Here is a 27908-nt window from a genome sequence, read left to right as displayed (position 1 = left end):
GTGGGTCATCATCTCGATTGAGTTTAGTCACAAAAGGTTAATATATTCCTTTTCACAGTTTTTCTAGAGGCGAAGCGGAAAACAGCGTTTGTCTTTTTAAACTGAGGCTATTCATGTGAAAAGTCATTGAAAATTTTTTATCAAAGCTACACGCTTAAATGCCATAAAATAACTCCGAGTTACTTCTACCTTCATAGCGTTAACTTAGAAAATTTGGTTTAAAAACAACGATGACAGTTAACACTTCAAACTTTGATGTCTAAAAGTTATAAGTCCATGTTTCTGAGAACTTACTTCTTAACGTAAATAGAAAGTAATTAATTTCTTCCTTATTCGATACTATTCTGATATCTAATAATAATAGAAGTCAGATATTCTTTTTTACATTACTCTGAATTACTTTATACGGTTATTAAATTATAGGAGTGTAAAAATAACACTTTCAACACTTATTTGTTTTTCGTCTACCAAATTCTATTCCATACAAGATCTTTCTTTGAATGTCTGACTCGTCATCTGAACAAGTTCACCAGAGAAAAAGTGTGTTCAAAATTCCATTTCAAATGTTACAATTAATGTTATAGTTTTAAACGTCAAACGCTGAAGAAACGATAAAACCAATAGGCCTAATAATAGTGACAAAAATTGACATGAGACTGTATATATTTTCTCAGATTTTTCCTAATCATATTTATTATAGGATTCGTGAGAGAGGGATGTAGTCAGTTTTCTGGTGGGACAGCGGTAAGTCACAGGATTCACAACAGTAGGATTAGCGGTTTGAGTCCTCTCATTAGACAGAGTAGATAGCTACAAGAAAACACCTACTTAAATAGTCTCGGCATTGCCAGATGGTTAGGGCACTGGACTCACAATATGAGGGGAGGGGCTAGACACCATATCTCGCCAAACATACTTGCCCTTTCATCCATGGGGATGTTATTACATAACGGGCGGTGTGTGTTGATGTCTAACTGTCTTTTCACTGTGAAAGTTGAAGTAGGTGTCAAAAATATCCGTGGTGTAGTTTTCCGTAAAATTCACAATAAAAGCTGACCGTAATTAAATAAAAAACTTCAATATCTCTGATGTAAAATTTGTATAACAATAACTCTTTTAAGCTATCAAACTTTATTATTATTTCCTTACCGCTTTGTGCAATTTAACACTACCGTATGGGGTTTCAATGTCATCATTATGCAAGAAGTTTAACATACGCAAACGACGAACGTGAAGCAATAGAAACAGTCAAGACGTAAAATTATGAAAATAAAATAGAAATATATCTGAAGAAGACATAAGTTTAAAATATTTCAAATAATATTCACCTCAAACTTCCGGACATTTCAGCTTTACAAATTTATGGTATTGTTAGTCCTAATTCAAATTTTATCACAGCTACTCATTACATGGGCTTTTCAAATTCTAAAAGTTCATCGATGACTGCTTTTATAAAACATTCAACTGAACAAAACAGGTGGAAAGAGACTTCGTGACTCGTCTCGAAACCAACTGATATCAGGTGTGTATTGTTTGTGTTTGCGTGTTTATGTACAGGATACTTCTATGTTAAGAGTTTTGTTTTACAGATTTTACAAACATGTAGGCTCGCCATCGCCAGATAGTTAAGGCAGTCGACTCATAATCCGAAGGTCGCGGGTACAAATCTCGGTCGCACTAAACATGCTCACCATATCAGGCGTAATTTATTTCACAATTTCAAATCATTTGATACAAACCATACAGATTTCCCCCTTCATAATCAAGCATATTTTGTGATATGAAGTATATTTTTATCCATTAATGTATTTTCAGAAACCTCATTTTCTAATTTGCTTCGTCCGGCTAGCTGTGACCTGATTCTTTATTTGTTTGAAATTAAGCACAAAGCTACATAATGGACTATCTGTGCTCTGCTCACCACGATTATCAAAACGCAGTTTCAAGCGGCGTGAGTCTCCAGACATATCACTGTACCATTGGGGGTCATGACCTGATTCATCAATAAATTTGAATATAAACTTTATGATATTTTTGCAGCAGTCTGTGTTCAAAGTATACTAATACAATTCTCATAATTTCATCATTGTTTAGTTTAATGTATAAAGCCTTGTTAATTATACTTTTCATTTTTGTATATCTCTGTATGTTATTGTTTGAACGTTTTTGTGGGTATCTAAGGTGAGAGCCCGACATAACCAAGTGTGTTAAGGCGTTTGACTCGTAATCCGAGGGTCGCGGGTTTGAATCCCTGTCGCACCAAGCATGCTCGTTCTATCAGCCCTGGGGTCGTTATAATCTGATCGTCAATCCAACTATTCGTTCGTAAAAGAGTAGTCCAAGAGTTGGCAGTGGGTGGTGATGACTAGATGTCTTCCCTCTAGTCTTAAACTGCTAAATTAGAAACGGCTATCGCAGATAGCTCTCGAGTAGCTTTGCGAGAAATTCAAAACAAACAAACAATCTATCTTTGGTGTGAGTTTAAGTTTTCTGTAACGCACTTGCGTATGATTGTTTTCTTATAGCAAATCCACATAAGACTATCTGCTGATTCCACCGAGGGGAATCGAACTCCCTGATTATAATGTTGTAAATAAGTAGATTTACCGCTGTACTTGTGGGGAACTTTCTGTAACGCACTTTAAAATGTTTTCAGTTGATGACTTGAAACCTGAAAATCTTCAATGAGATAATAGTTATGGAGAAATGCTTTTTAATTTAATATAAGCAATATTCGTAGAATAATGATATGTAATTACTTCCAAAACTGTCTGTCTGGATATTTTTTTCCGTCTTTCCTGTTCCCAGTCGCGCAGCAGTATTTCTGTGGACTTACAACATTGGAAACTGCATTTCGATATAAGTGGAGGGCATAGCACAAATAGCCCACTCTGTAGCTTTGAGCTCAACTGTAAACAAATAATCATCGTTCCTATTGAGCTTTAGTGAAGATTAATTCTTCAAGTCATTAAAGCGGTCGTTAAGGGCTACGTTCCAAATATGGGCGATGTTAATTTAACAGAGATCAATATTCTGTTATCTTTAAACGTTCTTTACATACCTGATCCTTAAATCTTGCTTGTGGCAAAAGAATACGAAATATGTTTTTAAGAATCTAAATTATGAGAAATTGGTTTTACAAACCAGTTTCCTTCTTTATAAAAAAAATGATTTCATATGTTAGGTGTGATGAAAACGTTGGAAGATAGGTGTTACTTAAAGCCATTTTATGTTCACTTTTTAAAGACCTACTATTTAAAGTCTTCTTCGTACAAAACGTATGAACAAGGAATTTTTGAGAAGTTGTCATGTATAACCAGATTTATCTACATACTGTTACTCTCTGAAGTGCTGCGGGTACAACATGAGCACCAAAGTGACGTCAAAATAGGCTGTTTTCTAAAAACTACACATTACTCAGTACTTAACATTTAATTCGTAGTAATGGCTGTATTATATATATTTTTCTGTGGCATATAGTTTATATGCATAAGAAAAGACAAACCAAATAATAAAAGAAATTTCGTAATTGCCAACTCAAAACTTTAGTTCACAGCAAGAACCCGTGAGCTCAAAAAGACCATTACATTAAAATAATTAATTCATTCATTAATTTATTATATCTGTTATCTAATTATTTTCTATCTCATTATCCATTTACGTGTTTAGAAGGTTATTCGTGATTGTTCTTAATTTTTATTCCAAGGGTTGAACATGTGTAATACATTGTAGTGGGTAAGAATATATAAAGATTTACTTCTAATAATTATTTTCTCAATCGTATTGCAATAAGAAAATTATGTTAACATTAAATCACCTACACAGGACCATTTTGTTAATGTCTTTTACCCCACTAAGTACAAAGGGTATTAAGGATGTGTGATGTAATTCAAAACTATTTGCCCCGTAACTTTGTTTCTTAGTCTTTATGAGTAAAACTTAACATGTACTATCTGCACACACTCTCGAATAATTTTCAATTGATATAATATAATCTAATCAGTCTGATGCTATACCTACCAATAAATTCCAATACTAATGAAATGAGCATTAATTCTGCCCGCATTTCATAACAAAATTGCATATCAAAAGTCAACCAAAATCAAAGTAGTGGAACATTGTAAAAAATCTGTTATTTATAGCTTGGAAATTCATCTACATATGCCGATATTTATTTTAAGGGTAGGATTTGTTTTGTTTTGTTTTGTTTTGAATTCGCAAAGCTACACGATGACTACCTGCGTGAGCCGTTCCTAATTTAGCAGTGCACGACTAGAGGTAAGGTAGCTAGTCATCACCACCCACCGCCAACTATTGGGCTACTCTTTCACCAACGAATACTGGGATTGACCGAACCTTTAACGCCCCCACTGCTAAAAGGACGAGCATGTTTGTTGTGATGGGGATTCGAATTTATCTAAATTTTTAATAAAATGACGATTACGACAAATCAAATCAAATCTAATTGTGTTTATATATATATATTTACTGAATGATACAAAACGAGTTAATTATATATAAAAGCTAAATTATAACAAGTGATCAATATGCTTAGATTTTCGGGTACGGTTGCCCCACCGATGACACCCTGGTCGCTGCGAAGATAAACTAGTTTTAAGATTAACCTTACAAGATGTTTATATTTTAAGGTTTTCTGCATATCAGAGAACCACCCTTTTATTTTGCAACTTATCCGTTAAATAACAACAGGCAGATAAAGCTTAAAGTATGTTGACATATTATTAGAAAAGTGAACTACTTATACACTTTGCCATACCAGTTCGATGAACTTTGAAAACATAAGAGACAGCGAGAATGATATACAGTTTCAAATACTAACGCTTCACTTGGAGAACGAAGCATTTACGTTGTGAGTTTGTGTCATTTCATAGCATAGTCACATCAGGCTATCTCATGAGTCCACCAAAGGAAGTTGAAACCATTTTCTAGCGTTGCAAATCCATAGACTAATCGCTCTACCACTGGAAAACTTTAGGTTGTGTTTACTGGCAGTCAGATTTATGGTTCACCAGTCGTAAGAAGACAAACACACATACAGACTTTGAGTACTAACGATTTAATATTCAATTTTAGAGTGTTTGATATTTATCTTATTTATTTATATATCACTCGTTTTTATATTTATTATAGTTTTTATTAATCACATGTTTGTAACCTCTTTGTCTTTTCATCTGATGAACTACAGCTGTGCTTAAAAGTGATGTAACATACCAAGCTACAAAAAAAACGTTTAGAAGTTACTATCTTGTAGTAGTCACTGTGTACGATGGTAGCCATTAATAAAAACAAAAAAAACATGCGCAAAAAGAAATACAAATTTATTTCGTTTAGGGAACGACGTAACAAACCAACTCATCACAGTTTTCTTGAGCACCAGTATGTTTATTGGTGGACTCACTGCGTTTTTCTTAGACAATTCCATACTAGGTAAGGATTATTTGTTTGAATTCAAGCATAAAGCAACTCTGGGCTATCTATTCTCTGCCCACCACGTGTATCGAAACCTGGTTTCTTGTGCTGTGAGTCCGCTGTCATATCACTGTGCCAGTGGTGGGCACATGTCTGATAAGGAGACATTCCTTTGAGAGTTTGTGATAAAAGAGAATGTATTTCAACGTTACAAGTAATTCCGTTAAAGTATTATCCTAGATGTTTATTAGTTTTTAAGTTACAAATATTCAACTACTCGGATTTTCCAAAGTAGATATGTGATATATTATATTTTTCTTGTCTGATGAGTTCACGAAACACCTTGCAATATGAATGTTTCTGAATATCCACCCAAGTATTTAGTTTTTATTTTTCTGAGTTCAGAACTTTACTTTCGTGCAATGAAATCAGGTTATAATGACACATTGTTATGTTTATTACAACTACTAGCAACAAATATTCCCTCTCAACTGCATCTTCTTCCTCATGATTCACATCTTACACATACCCCCAGTTATTTCTATACCTACCTCAGTGGTACCCGAGAATATCTACCAAAGTTTGTATCCTGCTCGCTTGTGAGCTTAGACATAACAGTGTCAAACGTGTCGCCCTAAAATCCCAGGAAGGAACAACAGCACAAAAAAGTGATGCCCATATTTGTCTCAACGACCCTAGAGACCAAATCTTAGATCCTCATCATGTTTGGGTGATTTTAAGCTGGCGTTTTAGTCCCTCTTTTCAAAGGCGACGAAATATAGCTAACGAATTCCCTCCCGAGCTCTCCTATCACGTTTCACCTTGTTAACTCCAGAACTGTGTGAAAAGCTGAATTAACATATGATAGACAAAAATACTAGATATTTATAAACACACACACACCCTAAAGAGAAATTTCAGGACTGGGACAAACAATTTCTGGGCTCCTTTAAAAAGTGGTTTATGTGAAATTTGTTGAGCCTGTTTGTTTTGTTTGTATGTTGTTTTTTTTTTAATTTTGCGCAAAGCTATTCGAGGGCTATCTGCGCTAGCCGTCCCTAATTTAGCAGTTTAAGACTAGAGGGAAGGCAGCTAGTCATCACCACCCACTCTTGGGCTACTCTTTTACAAACGATCCTGTTTAACTGCTTTATAAACATACTAATTTACCAAATGGTACTATTAAAGTACTTTAGAAATATTTAATATCGTTTAACTATTAAATACAGTATTTTTAGTAGTTTAACAGCATCAGATTTATATTTATAAGTGTTCATATTAGAAAGCAGATATTTGTAATACAGAGAAATAGCAGAATATGATATTTGCGATATGGAGCCGCAAAGAACGGAAGGTTTAACTTATGTTTGCCACACATTAGCAAAGATAAAACTTTCTTCGAACGTGATTTTAAATTATGTATTTTGTCAATAAATTGTAAATTTACCGAAATTTGTTGCTCATAAAATCACAAGTTTCCAACTTTTAAATTTGGACTTCCTAGGTGGCCTGAAGCCACATTTTCCACAATTATCTCCCCTTCCCATCTCATGGAAACTAAACATATGCACAATTAATAAGTTTTAATATGCATTTGTAACTTACTCTGTCATCTGAAGCTCTAAATATTTTTAGTATTGCAATAATAGCGACAAAGATTGCTTTAAATAGAAAATTTATCGTCTTCCATTAATAATGGATAAATAGGATATACAAAATCATAGAATTCGGTATTATTAGTTATTTATAAACAAATTACACTTGTATACAGATAGACTATTACACACTGGAAAACGTTAAACATATTTAAATTTCTAAAGACATCAACTAAAAGACTGATTGTTAGTAAGACTAAATGACAGGAATATTTGAAAGTAAAATACATGTCAGTACTGAATCAAGGTTTTACTGTATCCTGTATTAATGGTCCAGAATAAGAATGAAATCCTTACTGGTAGAATACAAATGTGAACATCACAAGACGATCACTAAAATAAAACCCAGTGTGCGATAAGCTATATCTGATTCCTTCTTTAATTTGACATGAGACAATTTAGAAATATTCCTTACAAAAGTTTATAAATGTGATACAGTACTGATACCTTGTTTCCTTTCGCTTAAAAAATGTTCATTTCAAGTTACGTCAAAATAAAACCCTCAAAAGCTCAGCCTACGTTATGCTCATAACATCTTTACGTATTAATATTAATTTATCAAAGAAAAGTTAGCCTAACCTCTATCATATCAAATACTGATAATAGTCCATACGTTTTCATTAATATGATATACAATGTTACGCATTCGCCACACCTAAATAATTAAAGAGAGTAGATATATATGTATGTGTGTAAAACTGGCGGTTTGTTTTTAAGGGTCGCATTAGCATACTGATAAGAGACGGAATTGGAACAATCGATAAATGAGGAACATATCAAAAGTTAATTTATTAAAATAATAAATACGGAAGTATTTATAAACGAACCGAACACTTTCCAAAATAAGTCAACAAAATAATAAAACATTTAAATTTCTCTCAAAACCAATAAATTATAACATAAATGTATTTCAGGGACAGACAAAGAAAGAGGACTTATCAAATGAGGAGAGCAAGACTTTAAACATAATATTACTGAAGGTGACCAGTTGACACAGTCATCACCTTCAACATATGACCTCCCATTCGGCATGAATGTAATTAAATGATATGAAATTTCCAAGTACATTCCTAGCAGTCCAACATACGACCAGAATATTTTTCTTCGTAAATTGAGACCAGTACTTAAAAGATTTAAACCTCAAAGTAATAATAACAATAACATCGATTCAGAAAAGTAACAATGCTGTTGTATTTAGTTTATTTACAACTGTTAATATATAAGTCAGTATAAACGTATAATTAGTTTGATACCATAAGACTTGGTTATTGTTATACACTTTATATTAGAATGTTCACTAATGTCACTAGGAAATATTCATAAACTGAAGTATTATTATCGTGTTTCTCCTAAGGCAGATCTAAATATAATCAGTGTTCGAGGTCATTGCACAACCAGCAGCGTGATAGATTTTGTCAACTATTATCCAGTTTCGGTGTATTACCACTTTAGACAAACAATAATCGACAAGATGTGTCGAAACCTTCGGTTGTTACATGTTGTACGAAAAATAGTTCTTGGACTACGACTGAAAATATTAAAATTTAAAATTGTTAAGTATGTTACTTAATGATGTATTTAATAAAGATGTAAGATTCTCTCAACATCTTCCATAATCTAAGTTTGTTATTCAAAGAAAGAACTGCTAAATAAAACGTTATAATTATCAATTTAGTAAAATACCTTCTTCCATTCATTGCACTTTCGTTGGTACTACATTCGTATTTTAAGTTTCCTTATAGGAATTTTGTTGTTCTATATATATCATATATCTACATATATAACTAGCTGTCACCAGTTTCACAACACGTGTAACAAAACCTAATGAATGATTTCCTGCTTCAAAGACAAACTTTATTCGTATTACGATTCCTTGACAATGTTGTCGTTGCTGCTATAATCCCGAAATACAACTAACTAAAAGTTTTTGGTTTAATAGTTGAAAATTGAAACTGTAAATCTTATAATGATAGTTCAGTTACTCTGTTTTTGTTTGTTTTGTTTTTTCTTTATCGTTTTGAAACTAAGTGTGCTTTTAAATAATGAAATAAGTTTAAACCTATACCGATCTACGTCATTCAGTGAAACTGATTTCACTTTTAAGTACTATATTGTCTTCATGTTCCATTTATTAAACATGTTCAAAACTAAAACGAAATTTACTATAATAAATACGTTTTATGTTTAGTTTATGCCTAAGAACTATCGTTTGAAAACGTTTAATATTTTAAATATTTGGATTTAAAGAAGTAAATGTATCACTGATATAAAGTTTCATAAATGATACAAACTAAAACGTGAAAAAAGTTGAACTAGTAAACGTCTAAAAGTCAGCTACCGATTTTGTCATTTCTAACTCTATATTTGTTCATAAACATTTAAGGTCGAGTGACTTGTGGACTGCTGCACGATTATATTAACGAAAAGTGTCTTATACACGTCAAGAATTATGTGACACTTTTACCAACGGTTTCTATATTCCTTAAATACAATAATTATTTAATCCTTCAAAGTTGTAGTCGCGAAATTACAACAACAACATGTAGATACCATTATAGATAATGTTTAAAACTGTGTCACTAGAGGTCGGTGCAATAATTTTAATGCCACTTTAGTCAGTATCAGTATTTAGTTTCCAGAACATCATTTAACATTAGTTACACTAAATTTTAATATCACGTATTATACTAAGTTACACTGAACATTGAAAAAACTTGCATGACTGAATTGCTGGTGTTAAGTTAATCATTTAATAAAATAACAAATATTAATCCAGAATGATTTATGTTATTAGCTGCAAAACTAGTGTGTCTTCCCGCTGGTATTGTATAAGTCTACGGAATTACAACGCTAAAATTAGTGGTTTGATTCCCCTCGGTGAACTCAGTAGATAGCCCCGTGAAACTTTGATAAAAGGAAATACACACACACAAAACTAGTGCTTCTGAATAATACAGAAGTTTTATTAAAATTTTTTTGTTTCACACGACGTGTAACATAAACGAATCAACAAGTTTCTTACTTGAAATGAGTAATTGTGACTATGATAATCACTGAATTAGTTCAGAAATTCAAACATTCAGTACATGAAGATTTACTTTCAAACAATTAGAACAACTTATTAGAATTCTTCTGGCCAGTAACACTTAAAAATTAGATCATTTTAATACATTTAAGTGTTAACTGATCAACGTCATTCGTCTTTAAACGTTACGTTGTGTTCGTATTTCATTCAATAAAAGAATTTCAAAGCTGAAAATAGATACAACGATAAATATTTTATGAAAGCAGTTGTTCATTAAAGTTTACTTTTGCAAACATGACATATTTGAAGGTATTTTACTTATAACATATAAGATTTCGCATATGGAATTAGTTTAACCATTTAAAAGTTGAATTTAATAAAAATTTTCAATAGAATTTCAAAGCTGATATTTCCTAAATTAATTTATTATTGTATGCTCTGAACGATTCATATGAAATAAAATACACTATTTTTCAAATCCATGGTTGGTTGATTTATTAAAATTGCTCTACGCATGATCAAGAATTTTGTATTTTTCTTGATGTTAAAACAAAAACGTTTATAAAATATTATTTAATACATCAAATGCTTTACTTCGAACATATACAAGGTGGCCCGTAAGTCCCTACCCATCCATATATCTTATGTATCCAGTGTATCTGTGTGCTGTCCCTCATTCTCGCTGCATAATATTATGTACAATACGCTCTTTAAGTGTAAATGGACTTACATCGGCCATATTTCTCTGAAAAAAAAGAAACAAATTTATAATGCATGCGTAATTGAATATAACATAATAACGTATGGATGTATTGTAACTTACGGGTCACCCTGTACAACAGTATTAATTAAACATGTTAGATCATTTGACACTAGATGCTGCGCCAATAGTATAGCATTTGTTGTAAAATGCTTTAGCACAAATACAATAGAGTTATATAGTTTAGAATGCTACCAAAAAAAAAAAAAGACAACTAGTCTAATAGCACCAATTGCCAATTTATAGAGTATTTTTATTTGATAAGTAATTGGAATTTGGCAATCACTCATATTGCGTACCCAACACTCCAAAGAGCAAAGTTCGTTTCTGTGGTAACTAAGTATAAACCATAAAACCTCAGGTTTAAGGAATGGCAATACCACAGATATTTTCAAATCGGAGTTTTCTAACATTAACTGTTTACTAGGTAGTTAAACCAATATGACATATCCTGCAGTTATCACTCTCTGTATCTGTGCACATGTGGAAACAATATTCTTCGCAATCTTTAAATTTAATTACAATCAAATTTGTACAACGGTTTAGTGCCACTCAAGAATCAATTGTTTAACTATTAGTCAAGGAAGGTCAATGTTCGAGGTCAAATTGTACGTCAACAATTTAATTTGAAATGTTTCTCATGCACTTTTGATCGAATTTGTTACAAATTTTGAGTATCCCGCAAAACTAATTGGTTAATTATTGTGAACGTAGCTCAAAGGTCAAGGTCACACAGAATAATTGATAAAAATTATATTTAACCATAATTCGAGCTAAACAGCAAAGAGAAACAGTTTATGTCGACAATCCTTACAGAGTTGTTTCTAATTTGTCGAATTATAATGTAAGGGATTGAGAGAAGGGTTTTCCAAAAAGAATAAAATTTAAAATCCCAAAAAAAAACACATCTGAGTTTGTGATTAATTCATTCTTTGCTGATACAACTTAATATTTTATGAGTGGTAAAACTATCAGTTGTAGAAGAAACTCGTATCAATAGCATTGGCCTCTCAAGGTAAAAGGAACAAAGATGCCTTGAAAAAAATTAAATCCAAATCCAGGTAAGGATAACAGTGTTTAAATCTTAGATTAAGGAAACTAGCTGCATAACTTCTACTTTTGAACTGCTAAATTAGTGACGGCTAGCACAAATAGCCTTAGTGTAGCTTAGGTCAAAAATTCTAAACAAACACTTGTCTTATTAATATTTCAATTAAATCACAAAGCAAATGCGTATTAGCAGAGAATATGATGTGAGTGAATATTCGTTTAGATACAAGAGAATGAATAATGGTTATTGAATATGATACTACGAGTCCCAAATAAAAAACTAATTAATTTATTAACATTTATTTTTACTCTCTATGTGATGTGTGATTTTGACCTTTTGTTAATAAAGTTGCAATTTGATTTTTTTTTGCAAAATAGTTGCAAGAAAAACATTTTCAGTGAAGTTCTAAAAAGTTGTTTTTAAAGGCAATTACTTTATATCGCCCAGCAATTTTCAACAAAATATATCTATGGTATAAATATTTCTTGACGGCTCGTATGGATATTATCATTTTTACTAATAAAACAAAGAACAATGTTCCGAACTTCTCTGGTCATCTTCAGGTTAACTGTTTTTATTAAGGCATAAAGGAAATTCAGAATACAGTTTGTTCAGATATAAATAACTTTATGATCCATTATATCAGTGACACTCAAAATAATTAAATAAATCCGTTATCATAGTGTAACTTGTAAAGCACATTGATTTTTTACTTCACTGGTTAAAGGATTTGGGGCAAATGAAGTATCTTGACTATTACTTTCAGTTACTTTTTGGAGAATGTGCTGTCTTTATTTATAACACTTGCTCGATTACTTAGTTTTATCGTATTTTAACTGGCGAGGAAAGTAGTGTTCGAAAATGATATTTTCTCTGAAGTTGTTCCTTAAAAATAATGTTTACATAAACGTTTAAAACATATACAGTTGCGTAGTTTTAGTGTATTTTAGTTTGCCAGTAAGGTAGTTTTACTACGAGGATATTTAGTTAGTCAAATATAACAATCTTCTATCATTATTTCTAATTATTTCAGTTGTGTTTTTCCACATGTTAAATGTTTTAGAACGGATGTTATTTCAAACAGATTCTTAAATACTTCGATAAACCTCTCTTGCTGGCTTGTGATTAAAAAAAAAGCCAACAAAAATACATTATTGAAGTGTTTTTGTGATTATTAAATGTTTGATAAAAGAACATTTTTTGTGTTGTTTCTTTTCCTCAAAGTATATAAACCTAATGTATTTTGAAATATATCTGAAATTCATTAGTTCCTTTAAAGTCATAAACATTTTGTTTAAAACTGTCCCTTCCCCTAAATATCTTGATTTACTATTATAACAATAGTGTTAGCCATTTACTTTAAGACGGTAAAATAAAATGACATGATTTATTTCAGAAGAATAATTGCACTATAAAACGTGTGAACTAAATGAAAATCTTGCAAGGCATAGTTGCGAGTTCAGTTTGGTTATTAATATAGAAATAATAAGTTTGAAACATCTTATAATTTCTGTTAATAAGGTCAAGTTCGTAGAGGCCTGAATATGTCTTAAAAACAAAATATTATAGAACGACATAATCCTTAAATGAACTAAAAATATTTTATTTTTGCAAAAGTTTAATTTATTGAGTGAATTATATTTAAATTTGTTTATTTCAGTATTTTTTCATCTATCTAGTTCTTACATCAGAGTTTTATTATTGCTGCCTGATATCACTAAACGAAAGTACTCCAGATGTTGGTACTAAAACTTTGTACCCCAGTGGCTCAGCGACATGTCTGCGAACTTATAACGCTAAAAACTGGGATTCGATACCCGTGATGGGCAGAGCACAGATAGCCTATTGTGTAGCTTTATGCTTAATTCAAAAAAAAAAAATAAAACTTCATATATTAACGGCCGCAGTCATGTAGATAATCACATGAAGCACTTCTTTATTGCTTTAAATGATGTCCAATGTTCACTTTAAATTACATTAAAAATAAGTGCAAATGGTTTCAAATGTTTTTCTATTTAAACTAACGTAAGATAATGAACTACACTGTTACTCCCATTGCGGCTACATATGCTGACAAAGGTTTTAACATTTCTTTAAAATCAAAAGCCCTTTATTTAACGAAACAAGAAGATACATATAGTACTTAATGATCAAATTAGTTATATTCAATTGCGTAGAACAGTTTATATTTAAACTTAGTAATATGATCAAAGTACACTACATTCAAAACAATATTATAAAGCAAAAAATTAGATTAAAGAAGTAAAATGATTAGATTTATAGTTCCGATTTTCAAGTATTAAACCCAAAATTTATAATGAGTTGTTAGAGTTTAAAAGATAGCTGTATATCGTGATTATACTAAAAACGATCAAAATGTCATGAAATAGTAACAGATATAAAGTTTGTCTTGGAAGCAGGAAATTAGGTTTTGTTACACGTGGTGTGAAACTGGTGACAGAGAGTTAAACCTTCCAAAGGTTTTATAGGAATATATCAAATAATATGAAATAACCTCAATTATGTCTTTTCATTTTGCTTTTCGTGTTGTTTTATTGCAAAGAATAACCAAGTAAATATTATTAAAATAACTGTTAATCAAATAATGAAGGTAAAATGATAGTCGTTTTTATTCAGTACAAGATATTTACTAAGTAATTATTGCGTTTTGTTTGAGTCTTGTCTGTGAACAACGTATCAAATCATGGAAGATACCCAAACTAATACACACTTATGGTGACATTTCTGTAAATATTGTAAGTGAAGAGACGATCACGACATGTTTTTACTTTCAACAGTTCTTGTTGCAAGTGTTGTAAATTATAAAAGGATGATAACGTTTTCATGTCCTTTCGACAATCAGTCGATGTTACGATTACAATTGATTTGAGGTGTAATTTTTTTAAACAATGATCTTACACTACCAAATAAACTATTCTGATCGTATGTTGGACTGACAGGAATGTACTTCAAAATTTTATATCTCTTAATTAGGTTCATGCCGAATGAGAGGTCATAGGTTGAAGGTGACGACAATGTCAACTGATCACCTTCAGACCCATTATGTTCAAGGCCTTGCTCTCTCCATTTCATAAGCCTTATTTCTTCTTCTGTTCCTGAAATGGATACATTCTTATTATATATTTTTAGCTTTGAGAGTAATTTAAATGTGTTATTGTTTTCATTGATGTATTTGAAAAAGATGTTTATTGTTTTATGTCTAATATTACATTTATTTTTGAAAGACATAATATTTTCTCCTGTTTTTTATATGTAGGTTGTAAATATTAAACACACGAAAAATAGGTCGTTCTATAGACTTGACACTTGGTAACAAAAAAGAACGAAATAGACTTTTTTCGATTCTATATCTGTGGTCAGTACAAATACGACATAATAGACGAAAAATAGAAATATTGAGGAAAATTAGTTTCTTATATGAAAGAGGTTATTTTAACTTTTAATTTTCTTTATTATTATGTACAAAGCTATACAATAAACTGTCTGCAGTGTGTCTACTAAACATATTTAAACCTGATTTTTAGTTCTATTAACTATCAGACTTAGTGTTGAGTCTTTGGGCCTTTCAAGTTCTATTTTACTGTAACATAAAATGAATATTATGTGAAACAATGGAGCAGAAGATTCGTAAAGATTTTTTAAACACTTTTGTTGATGTTTTCAAAGGATATATTTTCAATGAAAAAATATAAGAAGCAAAATTACTGTTAGCGAAGAACTACAAATACAGAACAATATATTAAACAATACGAAACAACGAGTAAAACACACAGTATTCCATTGTACAAACTTTTATAAGGAATATTTCTAAATTGTCTAATGTCAAATTAAAAAAGGAATCAGTTATAAGTTATTGTTTTGTTTTAGTGATCGTCTTGTGATGTTCACATCTGTATTCCACCAGTCAGGATTTCATTCTTATTTTGGACCATAAACACAAATTACAGAAGAACCTTCAATTTGTACCGATGTGTATTCTTATCATTATCTTTTTGTTCATGTGTTACAATCTCCCCTTTGGTTGATGTCTTCTCAAGTTGGAATATGATCGATGTTTTTCGCCGTGTTAACATCTATTTATATAAAGCCCCCAGAGGTTGAAACAAATCTAAGTTGCTAAAACTCCTGATTTGATACTCATAACAACTACTACATAGAAGGCCCATTATGTACCTTAGTGATTAACATCAGCAACGAAAACAAATTTCTAAACAATGGTAATATGTTTATACATATTTAATCATAGTGGATTACTAGTTGATGTGTTATCTGTTTAGGCTTTCTAAATTGCAGAAATTTTTAACGTTTCCAAGACGTTTCGTTTCTGCAGCCATTGTGGTCGTTCTAATTGTAATATAAAAAGGCATTAATCTCCCCGTAGAACTTTGAAAGACTTTGTTTGGAACTTAGCACAATGCTACACCACTGACATCGATACCCGGTTTCTTGCAGTAATTGAAAAGTAACTGAATATTTTATGGCTAAATATAATATAAACCTCTAACATAAATATTTTAACGGAGTTACATATCTCATTGCCATTTGTTTGGTTTATTCTCGAACTCTCGACAGAATGATCCCTTACCTGGTATGGAATTGTCTAAGAGAAACGCAAAGAGTCCGCAGCCACACATTAGGATACTTTTGAAATAATAAACATTTAAATATTTTGAGAATTTAATTATTATTTTCAGAGCAGTTCGTTTGTTTGTTTTTGAATTTCGCACAAAGCTACTCGAGGACTATCTGTGCTAGCCGTCCATAATTTAGCAGTGTAAGACTAGAGGGAAGGCAGCTAGTCATCACCACCCACCGCCAACTCTTGGGCTACTCTTTTACCAACGAATGGTGGGATTGACCGTCACATTATAACGCCCTCACGGCTGGGAGGGCGAGCATGTTTGGCACGACTCGGGCGCGAACCCGAGATCTTCGGATTACGAAGCACACACCTTAACGCGCTTGGCCATGGCGGGCCCATTTTCAGAGCAAATTAACTGAGGTGTATATAATTATCCCATTGTCTATCATTATACTATATGTCATACCATTACATCATAACTTGATATAAACAGCCCGGAGACAGTATTCTGAAGTTAGTAAGCTAAAATGGAGGGAGTGTGTATTTCTTATAGCCAAGCTGCATTTTAACGTTGTAAGTTTGTAAGCCTACCGATGTATTAGATGAAAACCGGTTAAAATGGAAATAGATGAATCAATTGTCAGAAAAGTCATGTTACAAATTGGAAGCTTTTTTTGTTATGAAACTATGCAGAATAAAATTTTAATGTTTTATACAGCTACTATAAGCTACAAAAATAACTAAATTTTTCGAGGCTTAATATAATAAAAACCCCTAACATAATATTTTAACGGAGTTACATATCACATTGCCATGTGTTCGGTTTATTCATGAGCTCTCGACAAAATGATCCCTTACCTGGTATAGAATTGTGTAACAGAAACGCATTGAGTCCACCAACAAATACACTGGTGTTCAAAAGAACTGTAATGAGTTGGTTTGCTACGTCATTCCCTAAACGAAACAAAATAAATAACTTAAAAATAAGTTACATTAAGGTTTACCAACCCGTTGTAACTTAAAGAATATTTTATAAACTGGTGATCTGGTTCTCTGATATTTAGATAACCCTCAACCATCTTTTAATGTTATAAGAATCTTCCATTTGGTGTGACACAAACCACTATTATACATTTTTCGATACTCTATATTTTGTAATTTGTGTAATATTCAACAGTCTGTATTATCTAACAGATGATTTCAGAAAATGTTTCATAACGTTCAACAAATTTCATTCACCAAACTTCAATCACCTTAATAAATGTACGTACCTGCATCAATAATACCAGGATGGCCACTAAACCACTTTGGAATGGTAATCCCCATAAATAAAAAAAATTCAAGGATAAAAATATTTCTCGATGAGTGAAAGTCGATAAATTGGATATTGGATAGTCCAACTCCCGTAACCAATGCAAACATAACACATATGATTCCACCAATGATGGGCTCAGGAATTATGTTTAAGAAGGCTCCAAACTTCCCCAGAACTGCAAAAATCATCATGGTGACAGCACCATACTGAATAACCCGACGACTAGCCACCTATCAGTGTGAAAATCAAACAAATGAAAAAATGTATCAAGTTTTACGATTCTAAAATATCTCCCGTTACAACATATACACGTGTTTAAGTTTCCGAAATATCAGCAGTTATGCTATACATAAATATATCACAATAATACAATAAGTTTAAGTAATTAACAGTGATATACAAAATTGAAATACAAATCTGCTTTGGAAGGGCAGCATATGGGTATACTTTTGATATCCCGATTGCTCCAATGTTTTGGCTGTAAAAAGTCATTTCACATCCAGACCCCCAAATTCCAGAGATGATACAGGAAATTCTTTCTGCAAATATTCCACGATTTATTGCTCTAGGTGGAGGAGGAAGTGCACAAGCTAGTCGAGAGCATGCGTAGTAATCTCCTACTGATTCCAATACCTGTGCTAATATTCCTGCAAACATTTCCAAAATAGCACTGATGGTGACTGTTGGTAAACCCCACTGTCCTGAAAGACCAAAATGAAATTATAAATTGTGTACCCTTTTATAAATGTAACATTTTTAATATACGTATCGACTGCTTTAATAAAACACATGTACAGAAGAACGTAAAACTTATACATGTTGCACATTATTACTTTTTATTAGTATAATATTGATTTCAACGTAATATATGTTGCACATTATTACTTTTTATTAGTATAATATTGATTTCAACGTAATATATGTTTAGAAGGGATTTAAACAAATTATTTTGATTATCACTGAACGAATAACACGGTTGTATATTAAAAGAATTGTGCAACGGATAATTTCATAAATTTCTCACGTAAATAAAAAAAAATCTACATTTGAATGGTTATATTTATAACTACTTTCCAGGATAAGGAAATTTAAACCAAGATAACGAAGATCATTTCTGGCTGAGTTAGTTGGTCCCAGAGCATCTGCAGCAGTTAGTATGAAGCAAATAACCCACGCAGTAACTACTGTAAGTATGACTTGCAAGTAGTCTTGGAGTTACTTCTTATTCATCATTAAGATTAATTCGTTAACCATTATACATTTGTTGTATTTTTACTTTTAGTATTAATCTCTCATATAAACCATAAAGCATTATATTAGCGTTTAAATTTATACCAGTTGATATTGGTTTAAATAGAAGACTAGGAACAATGCCTACTGAATGTGTGAAAAATGAAATAGTTGACATTTAATAGAAGGCTCACATGAACACTTTAGTACGTTGTAAAAATAATTTCAAATTTACAGTGTTTTATAATACAAATACGTGATACATAAAAATTAAATAAAGTTACTTATTTTCAAATGTTGCTTTAATACTTTTTCGTATATCAAATACAAATTTTTGTATCATTCCCTTGTGGTACTTGTTTCATAATACGTTTGTTGTGTTTTTCACCTGTTTTATCTCGCTACCTAAGAACAGTAACAATCGTCTATGATTAGGTTCATTTTTTAAAATGAATTTTTGGGTGGACGAGTCTTGCAACAAAACATTTTTAAGTAACTCTTAATAATTAAGATGTTTCTTTTTTGACAATACTATTTATAATTGAGGCTTTAGTGTGTTTTTAGAAAAGCTGATATGTGTGTGAACAGTATTTTAAGCCTTTACTCACTGGAAAAAGCTTGAAAACTGGGAGTTTTTCGATCTTCCATCCTCTTTCTCTACTGTAGCTACATCCAGGAATATTAATATTTTCGAGGTACTGAGAGAAGAGCACAAGAAGTAAAATTGTCCTGAAAACAAACAACAACAAGATACAGTTATCTTAATACTGTGTTGTTAGAATACTGAATACTAAACTGGAAAAACCACTTACTGTAACGTATTTTATATGATTGTTTAACAGCAATAATTAATATATGTTTGAATTTAGCAGTTAATATTTTGATTATTAACCCTTTCACAGGTAAGTAGGGTAGGTTAGTGATTATCTATAATTTTAGGGTAAAATCATCTTTCTCTGTATCCCTTCAAAACAGTATTTGCCTTGATTGTCTGTATGTTGTTTTCAGAAAAAAAATTATATTTTTCTAGTGATTATAAAACAACATTTCGTACGTGAAATATGTTTTGTGGTCTTTTATATGTATGGCGTCTGGAGCATCTCATTTAAACAATTAGCCTTTATACTGATATTCCATTTTCCCTGATGTTTTTCGGTCTTGGAATCAGACAGATTGAGCATTGCGTCTTTATACAGTGTTGATATCATGCTCTGCTGTACCATTCACACAAAAAAATATGGGAACTTTGTTTAAACGGTTTGCTGACCAAGCAACATTCAAATATTTTTTATTATCCACAATGTTTCCATCCATGTTCTTTGTACTTCACCTTATAAAAAAGTTCGACATTTTCATGTTTCCTTCAAGTAAATCAGAAATAGGAACAGAAACATATATGTTACCATTGTATAGGAGAACATCTTGTAGATTTATTTTGGTAGAATTAATAAACAATCGCCACTCACTTAGATCATAGAGTGCAACTCCTAACATTGGTATTAATTCAGCAATATTGTTGCAATTAAGAAGTAAGTCTTCTTGCGAAAAGAATGGTATAATCGTTTTCTCACGAATTCTGTACCTGCAAACATATATCCAGAATCTCTAAAGGCCCAAATCTCTCGTGAAATCACTAACATAACCAAATATTTCAGGTTGAATAGCGTCCTTATCATCATTTCTATTGACATCGGATTCAGAATCACATGAAACTGTATGAAGAGTCTCTGATGGAGGACAAAGAGGTCCATCAACATCACTTGTTGGCCTTAAAGCAGAATGAAGATTCGGATTAGAAATTTCCTTTAAATTTCAATTGTTGTAGACTTGTACGATACATGATTAAAAATAGCAGTCATTACTGTGGTTTTTAGGCTCACACCAGACCACTGGAATTCCGAAAGGTAAAGACTTTCTCTTACTTTTAATTCATTATCTCAGCTCTTCGACACAAATAGCGAAAATTTTTCTTAGGACCCATTATTTGTCGTAAAATGCCTCTTTGACGAATTCTGTGATGTTTCTTCTTAGTGTTTTTCCTACACCTTTACCACAAATATCTTTGAGTGATTTACACAACCTCTTGTTTCCATAGAGACGAATAAGTAATATTCAAAATAAAAAATAATGTATCAGTGCACGCACAATTAAATAATATACAGAAATGGTACGATATGCTCTCTGTTTATAGGGTATATATTAATGGTGTGTTTCTTTTGGGTTCTAGAATGATATATAAAACTTTAATATCGAGATTAATCTAAGAAACGTCATACGCAGTAGTTGTCGCTACTTTAACATAAATACCCGATTTATATGAAAATTATTCATTACATGTTTATATGACGTTTTGTGAAAAGTCAGTATGTGATAGAGAAATATGGATATCATGTTGGTATTCAGAATAAGTGAATCAATGTAAAAAATAAAAAATCCAAAAATTTACAATATTGCAAATTATAGAAAACAAATTAGCTTCTAAAAAGATCGACCATTTATACTTATTACTAGAATACTCTCATGATTTACTTATTACAATTTAATGTTATCACACTTCATGTTTAATTTACTAAGTTTTAAATGAACAATAACAGATAAAATAAAATTAAAATACGTAAACTATCAATAAGAAAAAAGTCCATTGTAGTACAAGACTTACATAAATGCTATTCCCCAGTTCTTACTAGCTGTAGAAGCTGCTTCTTCAAAGAGTGATAGTCCTATCAACGAGATGGTAGGAACGATAACTAATGGTGTTAACCACTGAAGCATTATTCCTATTAAGCCTGAAAGTCAAATAACTATTTCAAAGATTCATACCGCAATGATAGCGCCTTGTATCTATAAAAATACAGGAAAAACGATATTTTAATATCTGCAAAGATATATTATAGTTTATTTCAGATAAGTAATTAGTTAAGTTTAATAAAACCTCTACTGGCCAATGAAGTGAGAATATTTATACCGTGGCCCTTTATTAACAAATTCAACGCAATGTTTACAACGAACTACATTTTTTAATGTAAAATTTTGATGAAATTAAAATTAAAAGGTACAACACAAGTACATCCCAGGCTTGTATTTCTAAAGCAGGTGTTTTAACATTTCTTTGGGAGGCATAATACTCAATTTAAATGTTTGATTATCAGCATTTTAAATATAAATAGATACAAACTTTTGATTTGTAAGTTAATATTTAAGTATTAAAATAACCTTAATATCATACTTGTATTTTTTTTTCAATTTGTTCATAGTTTCAACTTTTAACACTTCATAACACTCCTCATTTCTAATTAACCGAATCATTTGCAATACCATGCAGTAGTGCGTTATCAGTCAGTAGACTCTAAAATGACGTTAAGAGAGAAAGCTAAAAGTTATAGGTTGATGCTGTTGCGACGTCAGATAAAAGTACATATGCCATGAAATATAAAAATACTTACAAACTTTGTAAGTTACTAGGGTGAGATGAGAATTTCAAAAACTAGATATATATACTTGTTACTATTCATTTTCGTCTAATTTATTTTTAAAACAGACTGATTCAGATGACGCTGCAAATGTACATTTATTTTTTAAAATATATCTTAATCATTTACTGAAGTTTTTATGATATTAAAATAAAAAAAGTAAAATAACAAAGTTCCTAACAAATGCTCTAGGGTAACATATGATGACATGTAATAAACATGATAAGGTTCTCAGTTTTATTAACAGATTGCTAAATTAATGTCAACACTACGCAAACGTAAAAGTATCTAAATTCGTAAAGTTAACTACTACATATTGTTGATTTTCAAAATGTTTAGAAAATATTGTTATATGGGATAATGTTCGGTTCTTTACTAACTTACCTTTGCTGATTTTCAAATAGAGTAACTAGAAAAGTATTTAGTTTCTTGGAAAATATAAATACTCAAACAAATTGCGATAAAAAACAGTTGAGGTGGCAGGTGTATCTTTATTTTGAAAACTAATCCTCTCACATCTTACGAAAGCTGTGAACAGAATACTAAACACTGTAAACCGTATTGTATATCATTGTTGAACACGCAATACAAAGAACTACATAACAAATTAAAAAGCCTTACTTGTACAACAACTCAAGCCCAAAATAAACCAAAACAAAGGAACGCCTTTAAACCAATATTTATAAATATAATCCAACATCGAAGCACGCCCTCTACATTCCTACTTTCAGTTACACAATCGCCTTAAAACATGTGGTCAGCTATCGGTCAGTTACCTCTTCCTTTCTTTGTGGACCTAATGATGACCGAAGAAGGTCGAAACGTTGTTCGCTCTTCTACATTGTACTTTCTCTGTCCATATCAACCGTTTTTACATATATATTTTTCTGTATAAGTGAGTTTTTCTCGTCTTCACAAACAAATTATTTGTAGTCTTGTTCATACTATTTAGATGTACTACTACGCATTCATACTTTTAAATTTTCAAAACCTGTTTTTCCGGTTCTTGAATCAACGTTCTTTACAGAGTTATAGCTCGTCATTTCTGCACATTTTTGATTTCATCGAAATACAGGCGTAGTTTTCAGTTGAATTGTTAAAATAATTTTAAGCGAGATTTGAAAGTATAATAATTATATCAAGGGTATTTGTGTAAATAATCCTTGAAGATTTTTTTTTCGTGTATTTAAATTTTCATTTAAACTAAACATCCAATAATATTTAACAAAATTCACATGATGTTTGTAAAATGCTATTCATTTTAAATTACGAAAACAAAGTTGGAAATAAATATTCAAATTATCTATAACATCTTATTAGTTCATGCCAGGAATATACACCGAATAAAATTATATACATAACTCTCAGTGATGTCGATATAACCCACTTGTAGAGAAAAATATATGAGTGAAAACGGCTCGTTTGGGTTGAGAAAATGTTTTATTTAGAAGAACGAACAACGTTTCGACCTTCATCGGTCATCGTCAGGTTCACAAAGAAAGGAAGAAGTAACTGACCAGAAGCTGACCACATGTTTGAAAGGGGTTGTGTAACCGAGTGTCGGAATGTAGAGGGTGTGCTTAGATATTTGAATGTGTCAGGTCGAAACGTTGTTCGCTTTTCTATGTAAAAAATTTTCTCAACCGAAACGATCCGTTTTTACATATATACGCTAGTCTCGTTTGTTAACAGCCTTACAACGTTGTATAACACACATGGTGTAATGGTTTGATATTTGAAATTTTATCAACATACCTTCAATTCAAAAGCCGGATTATCCTGTTCCATGCTTACGAAATATTTTCTGAACGATTTCAGAAGTAATAAATACAGATACTGACAGGATACGTTGACAACAACTGTCGAACTGTGTACAAAAGTTCCTACCAATCTTCGCGCTGTTGTTCACTGAAACACGTGTACTACGTGTGTTTCATATACTAAGTTGGTGAATCGCTACAAGGTAGGAGGAGCTATAAAAACGTAACATCAAAAGATGTGACAAAACTCACAAAATTTAAATTTTGTTTAACTTAGAAACAATTGTATGTTGTGGTGATAATTAAAGATTGTATTTTTTTATTGATTTATTTTTATATATTTATTTTAATATCGATGGTTGTTTTAGTTAAACATAGATTTAAAAATTATTTAACTTGTATTGTTAAATGTGTAATGGGAATTTTAACCTCCTCTTTTAAAAGATTCTCGACTGTAAGAATAAACAATGTACTGTAAATACTAGTGACTGCCAGTTTTGTTGCCAACTTAAATAAACTTCTCTGAACATTCAACGTCACTTGAATCTTGTTAAGTAATTTGGGTTGTTTAGCATTAATTAAACATTGAAATAGAAGGTAAAAATATTCAAGTATTATTTACATAAATATTACTCTCAATATTATTATTATACTTTCAAATGTTTTGAATTTCGTGCAAAGGTGCACAAGAGTGATCTATGGTAGCCATCCCTAATTTAGTAGTGTAACACTAGAGAAAGGCAGTTCGTCATCACCGCCCACCGCCAACTGTTGAACTCTCTTTTACCAACGAATAATGAAATTAACATAATCAAATTATGTAAATAGTAGTAGATGGAGCAACGTTATATCATCAGAAGTCACGAAACTCTTTCTGTCAGAATGAAAAATTTAAACATAAAATAGATTTAGTTTTTGATGAGCATAAAAATTGTATTTTTACTTATTTACTGTTATATATTTATTTTCAAATTTACATTTGTTGTAGTTAAATATATATTTAAAAATGCTGTAACTTATATTATCAAATGTGTATTTCGAAATGTCCGCCTCTTCTTTAAATCTGTAAAAGATTCTCGAGTGTAAGAATCATCGATGTACTATGTGCGAATTTAATGTTCTCGTCACTACCAGTATTGTTGGCAGATGTGCCTTTGAGAATATCTCCCGTAGTTTATATATCCACACGTTAAAAACAGTTGTAAATTGTTGGTTTTATACAGTTTGTATACTATAAACCTCGATAGCTGTGAGTGTGATAAACGTTTATCAATTGGAACCCTGCAAATATTTAGGCATGAACATTCATAGAATTCGGACATCGCAAACAGTCTACTACAGTGAGTTAACTTTGGACGTTAGTATTTTACGAGGACATTGTATAATATCGACTGTTAATAAATCACGTGAAAGCAGCCAAGAACATTGAATTAGCTTCTACCCGTTAAATCAAGTGTACTGATATAACTCGAAATTAACTTGTTCATCGAAAACCATCGATAAAATATTTAGTTTCAGACTAGAGAGAAGGTTCTTTATTCTTTGCAACTTGGTAAAAATATTATATATAAATTATCATTTCTAATTAATATTTGTAATAACTGATATTATGAATTGTGTTATTGTTTGTATATTGAAGTATGTATGTGTTGAGAAAGAAATATGTGTCGGTTACTCTTCCTGTAATATATCATAAATTTGACATATATCTACATTTAATTAATACTTAAAATTTAATTACAATTTGACACGGGTTCTACATGTATGTTTCCTCGTGGTTCAGCGGCAATGCTAAAAACTGGGTTTCGATACCCGTGGTGAGCAGAGCACAAAGAGACCAACAACAACTGTATTTATGAAATCGTAATGCTTAAATTAATAAATCAGATACTCATTCGAGATAAATGATAACGCATAACTCAAAATATTCCCTTTACACGCGCTCAATTCGAAATCTCTAACAAACAAACTAAGAAATATGACAGACAAATGTTCAGTCTAGTGTTTTTTATCATTATAATTAGTTTTATTAATATTGTTGTTTCTGTTAAAATTGTAGATTTAAAATTTAGTATATTGCCTATAAAAGTAGGATTTTGAATACTTTTTTTCTGCTTAACATTACCTTACCTAGACGATAACACACACTTTAGTAGTGTAGCAGAACTGGAATCAGTGTAGAGCAGCTTAGAAAATAAGGTCAGAAACACACATTCACATAAACAAAATAACGAAAATAACAACAGAGTAGTACTATACCAAAGATTATACCATGTACTGATTTTACTACCTTGTAATTCTTAACAGAAATGTTAATATATGACATTGTTCTTCTCTGAATGAAGTTATTCAAGGTATATATGTAATAGTTACAAAAACACATTTCACACTGTGGGATCTTGGGTGTGATAGAACAGCGATTATCAAAGCGTACTATTTGATTAATAGAAAATACTTCAAGAGTTGGTAGTGAGGTCTGCCCTTTACTTATATGTTAGTTAAAAAGTAGTGATGGCTTGCAGAGATAGTAATTTTGTAGAAATACAAGAAACTTGTAAAATAAGTTGCAGCGACATCTAGTGTTTAATAATAGAGTATATCATTAAGTTTTGACTATTTCCTGTTGTTATTTCTTGTAGAACTTTTGATGTATTAAATAATGATTTCACTTTGTGACTTCTACTTCTTTTACGTTATTAACTATAATACAATATTTATTTTCAAACATAAAACACTTAATTTCAGAAATAAAGTTTCAAACTTTTTATAATTTCTGTTAATACGGTAAAGATGGTTGAAGCTTGAAAGTTCTCAAACACGAAATCTTCTATCAACGACATAACCCTCTATCGAAAGTAAACAGTCTAAAATATTTTATATTTTCAAAAGTTCAGATTATTGAATAAATTGCATTTAAAATTGTTTATCTTGGTATATTTCTTACGCTGTTCTTCTACCAACGCAAAGTGGGATTGACTGTCACGTTACAACGCCCCTACGGCTAAAAGGGCGAGTATGTTTGGCGTGACGGAGAGTCTAACCCGCGACCTTAAGAAAGTCGAAACCCTTAACCAGCTGGTCATGCCGTGCTGTTTTGAAAAAGAAATAAATTCTAAGTACAACTTCTGCTTATTGATAAATTCATTTGCTGAGATCATGCGTTAATGTTGTTTCTTTCTTTGTCTTACATATGGTGTCATGTTTTCGCATCAATTAGATATGTCAAACATACAGTTTATATATGAATATTTATTCCTTCTAATATTGTTAATTTCTTAACTTAGAGATAATGTTGCCAATTCACGTAGGTTTCTAAAGAGTTTCTACAAAATAATCATGATATTTAGTAACACAGAGTTCAAATTAAAGTTTTTCTGGGAATAAACATGGTTAGTTTATAAAATTGTTTTTTAAATTTCGCGCAAAGCTACTCGAGGGCTATTTGCGCTAGCCGTCCCTAATTTTGCAGTGTGAGACTAGAGGGACGGCAGCTAGTCATCACTACCCACCGCCAACTTTTGGGTTACTGTTTTAGCAACGAATAGGTGGATTGACCGTAATATTATAACGCCCCCATGGCTGAAAGGGCAAGCATGTTTGGCGCGACGG

The 27908-nt window shown here is 31.3% G+C and overlaps 1 protein-coding gene across 2 annotated transcripts; it reads right to left on the bottom strand.

Moving 5' to 3' along the window:
* Positions 1-14022: 14022 nt before the first annotated feature.
* On the bottom strand, positions 14023-24613 carry LOC143246511 (solute carrier family 23 member 1-like). Of its 2 annotated transcripts, none has more exons than XM_076493336.1 (7): positions 24295-24613; positions 21729-21910; positions 19678-19798; positions 18287-18540; positions 17796-18069; positions 17383-17478; positions 14023-15037 (listed from the first exon to the last, which is right to left on the bottom strand). In XM_076493336.1, exons 3-7 carry the CDS (start codon positions 19715-19717, stop codon positions 14781-14783), a joined length of 921 nt encoding a protein of 306 aa, XP_076349451.1. In that variant the 5' UTR covers positions 19718-19798; positions 21729-21910; positions 24295-24613; the 3' UTR covers positions 14023-14780. The 2 variants fall into 2 exon arrangements, with proteins under 2 accessions (XP_076349451.1, XP_076349452.1); XM_076493337.1 differs by having other exon boundaries at positions 21729-21855.
* Between the last annotated feature and the right edge of the window lie 3295 nt (positions 24614-27908).

Source organism: Tachypleus tridentatus, chromosome 3 (assembly GCF_004210375.1).
Source record: "Tachypleus tridentatus isolate NWPU-2018 chromosome 3, ASM421037v1, whole genome shotgun sequence".
Classification (NCBI taxonomy): domain Eukaryota; kingdom Metazoa; phylum Arthropoda; class Merostomata; order Xiphosura; family Limulidae; genus Tachypleus; species Tachypleus tridentatus.
The sequence above is the reverse complement of the archived record's forward strand: the minus strand, read 5'-3'. Positions and strand labels throughout refer to the sequence as shown.

What these genes read in the sequence shown, in the direction of transcription:
- LOC143246511 (XM_076493336.1), bottom strand. Translation starts at nt 19,717, where the DNA reads ATGGAAGATCGAAAAACTCCCAGTTTTCAAGCTTTTTCCA. An exon ending in GAGCAATCGGGATATCAAAA is followed by an intron (nt 18,070 to 18,286) that starts GTATACCCATAT and finishes TCACACTGATAG; the next exon opens with GTGGCTAGTCGTCGGGTTAT. An exon ending in TCCTGGTATTATTGATGCAG is followed by an intron (nt 17,479 to 17,795) that starts GTACGTACATTT and finishes TGTTTCGTTTAG; the next exon opens with GGAATGACGTAGCAAACCAA.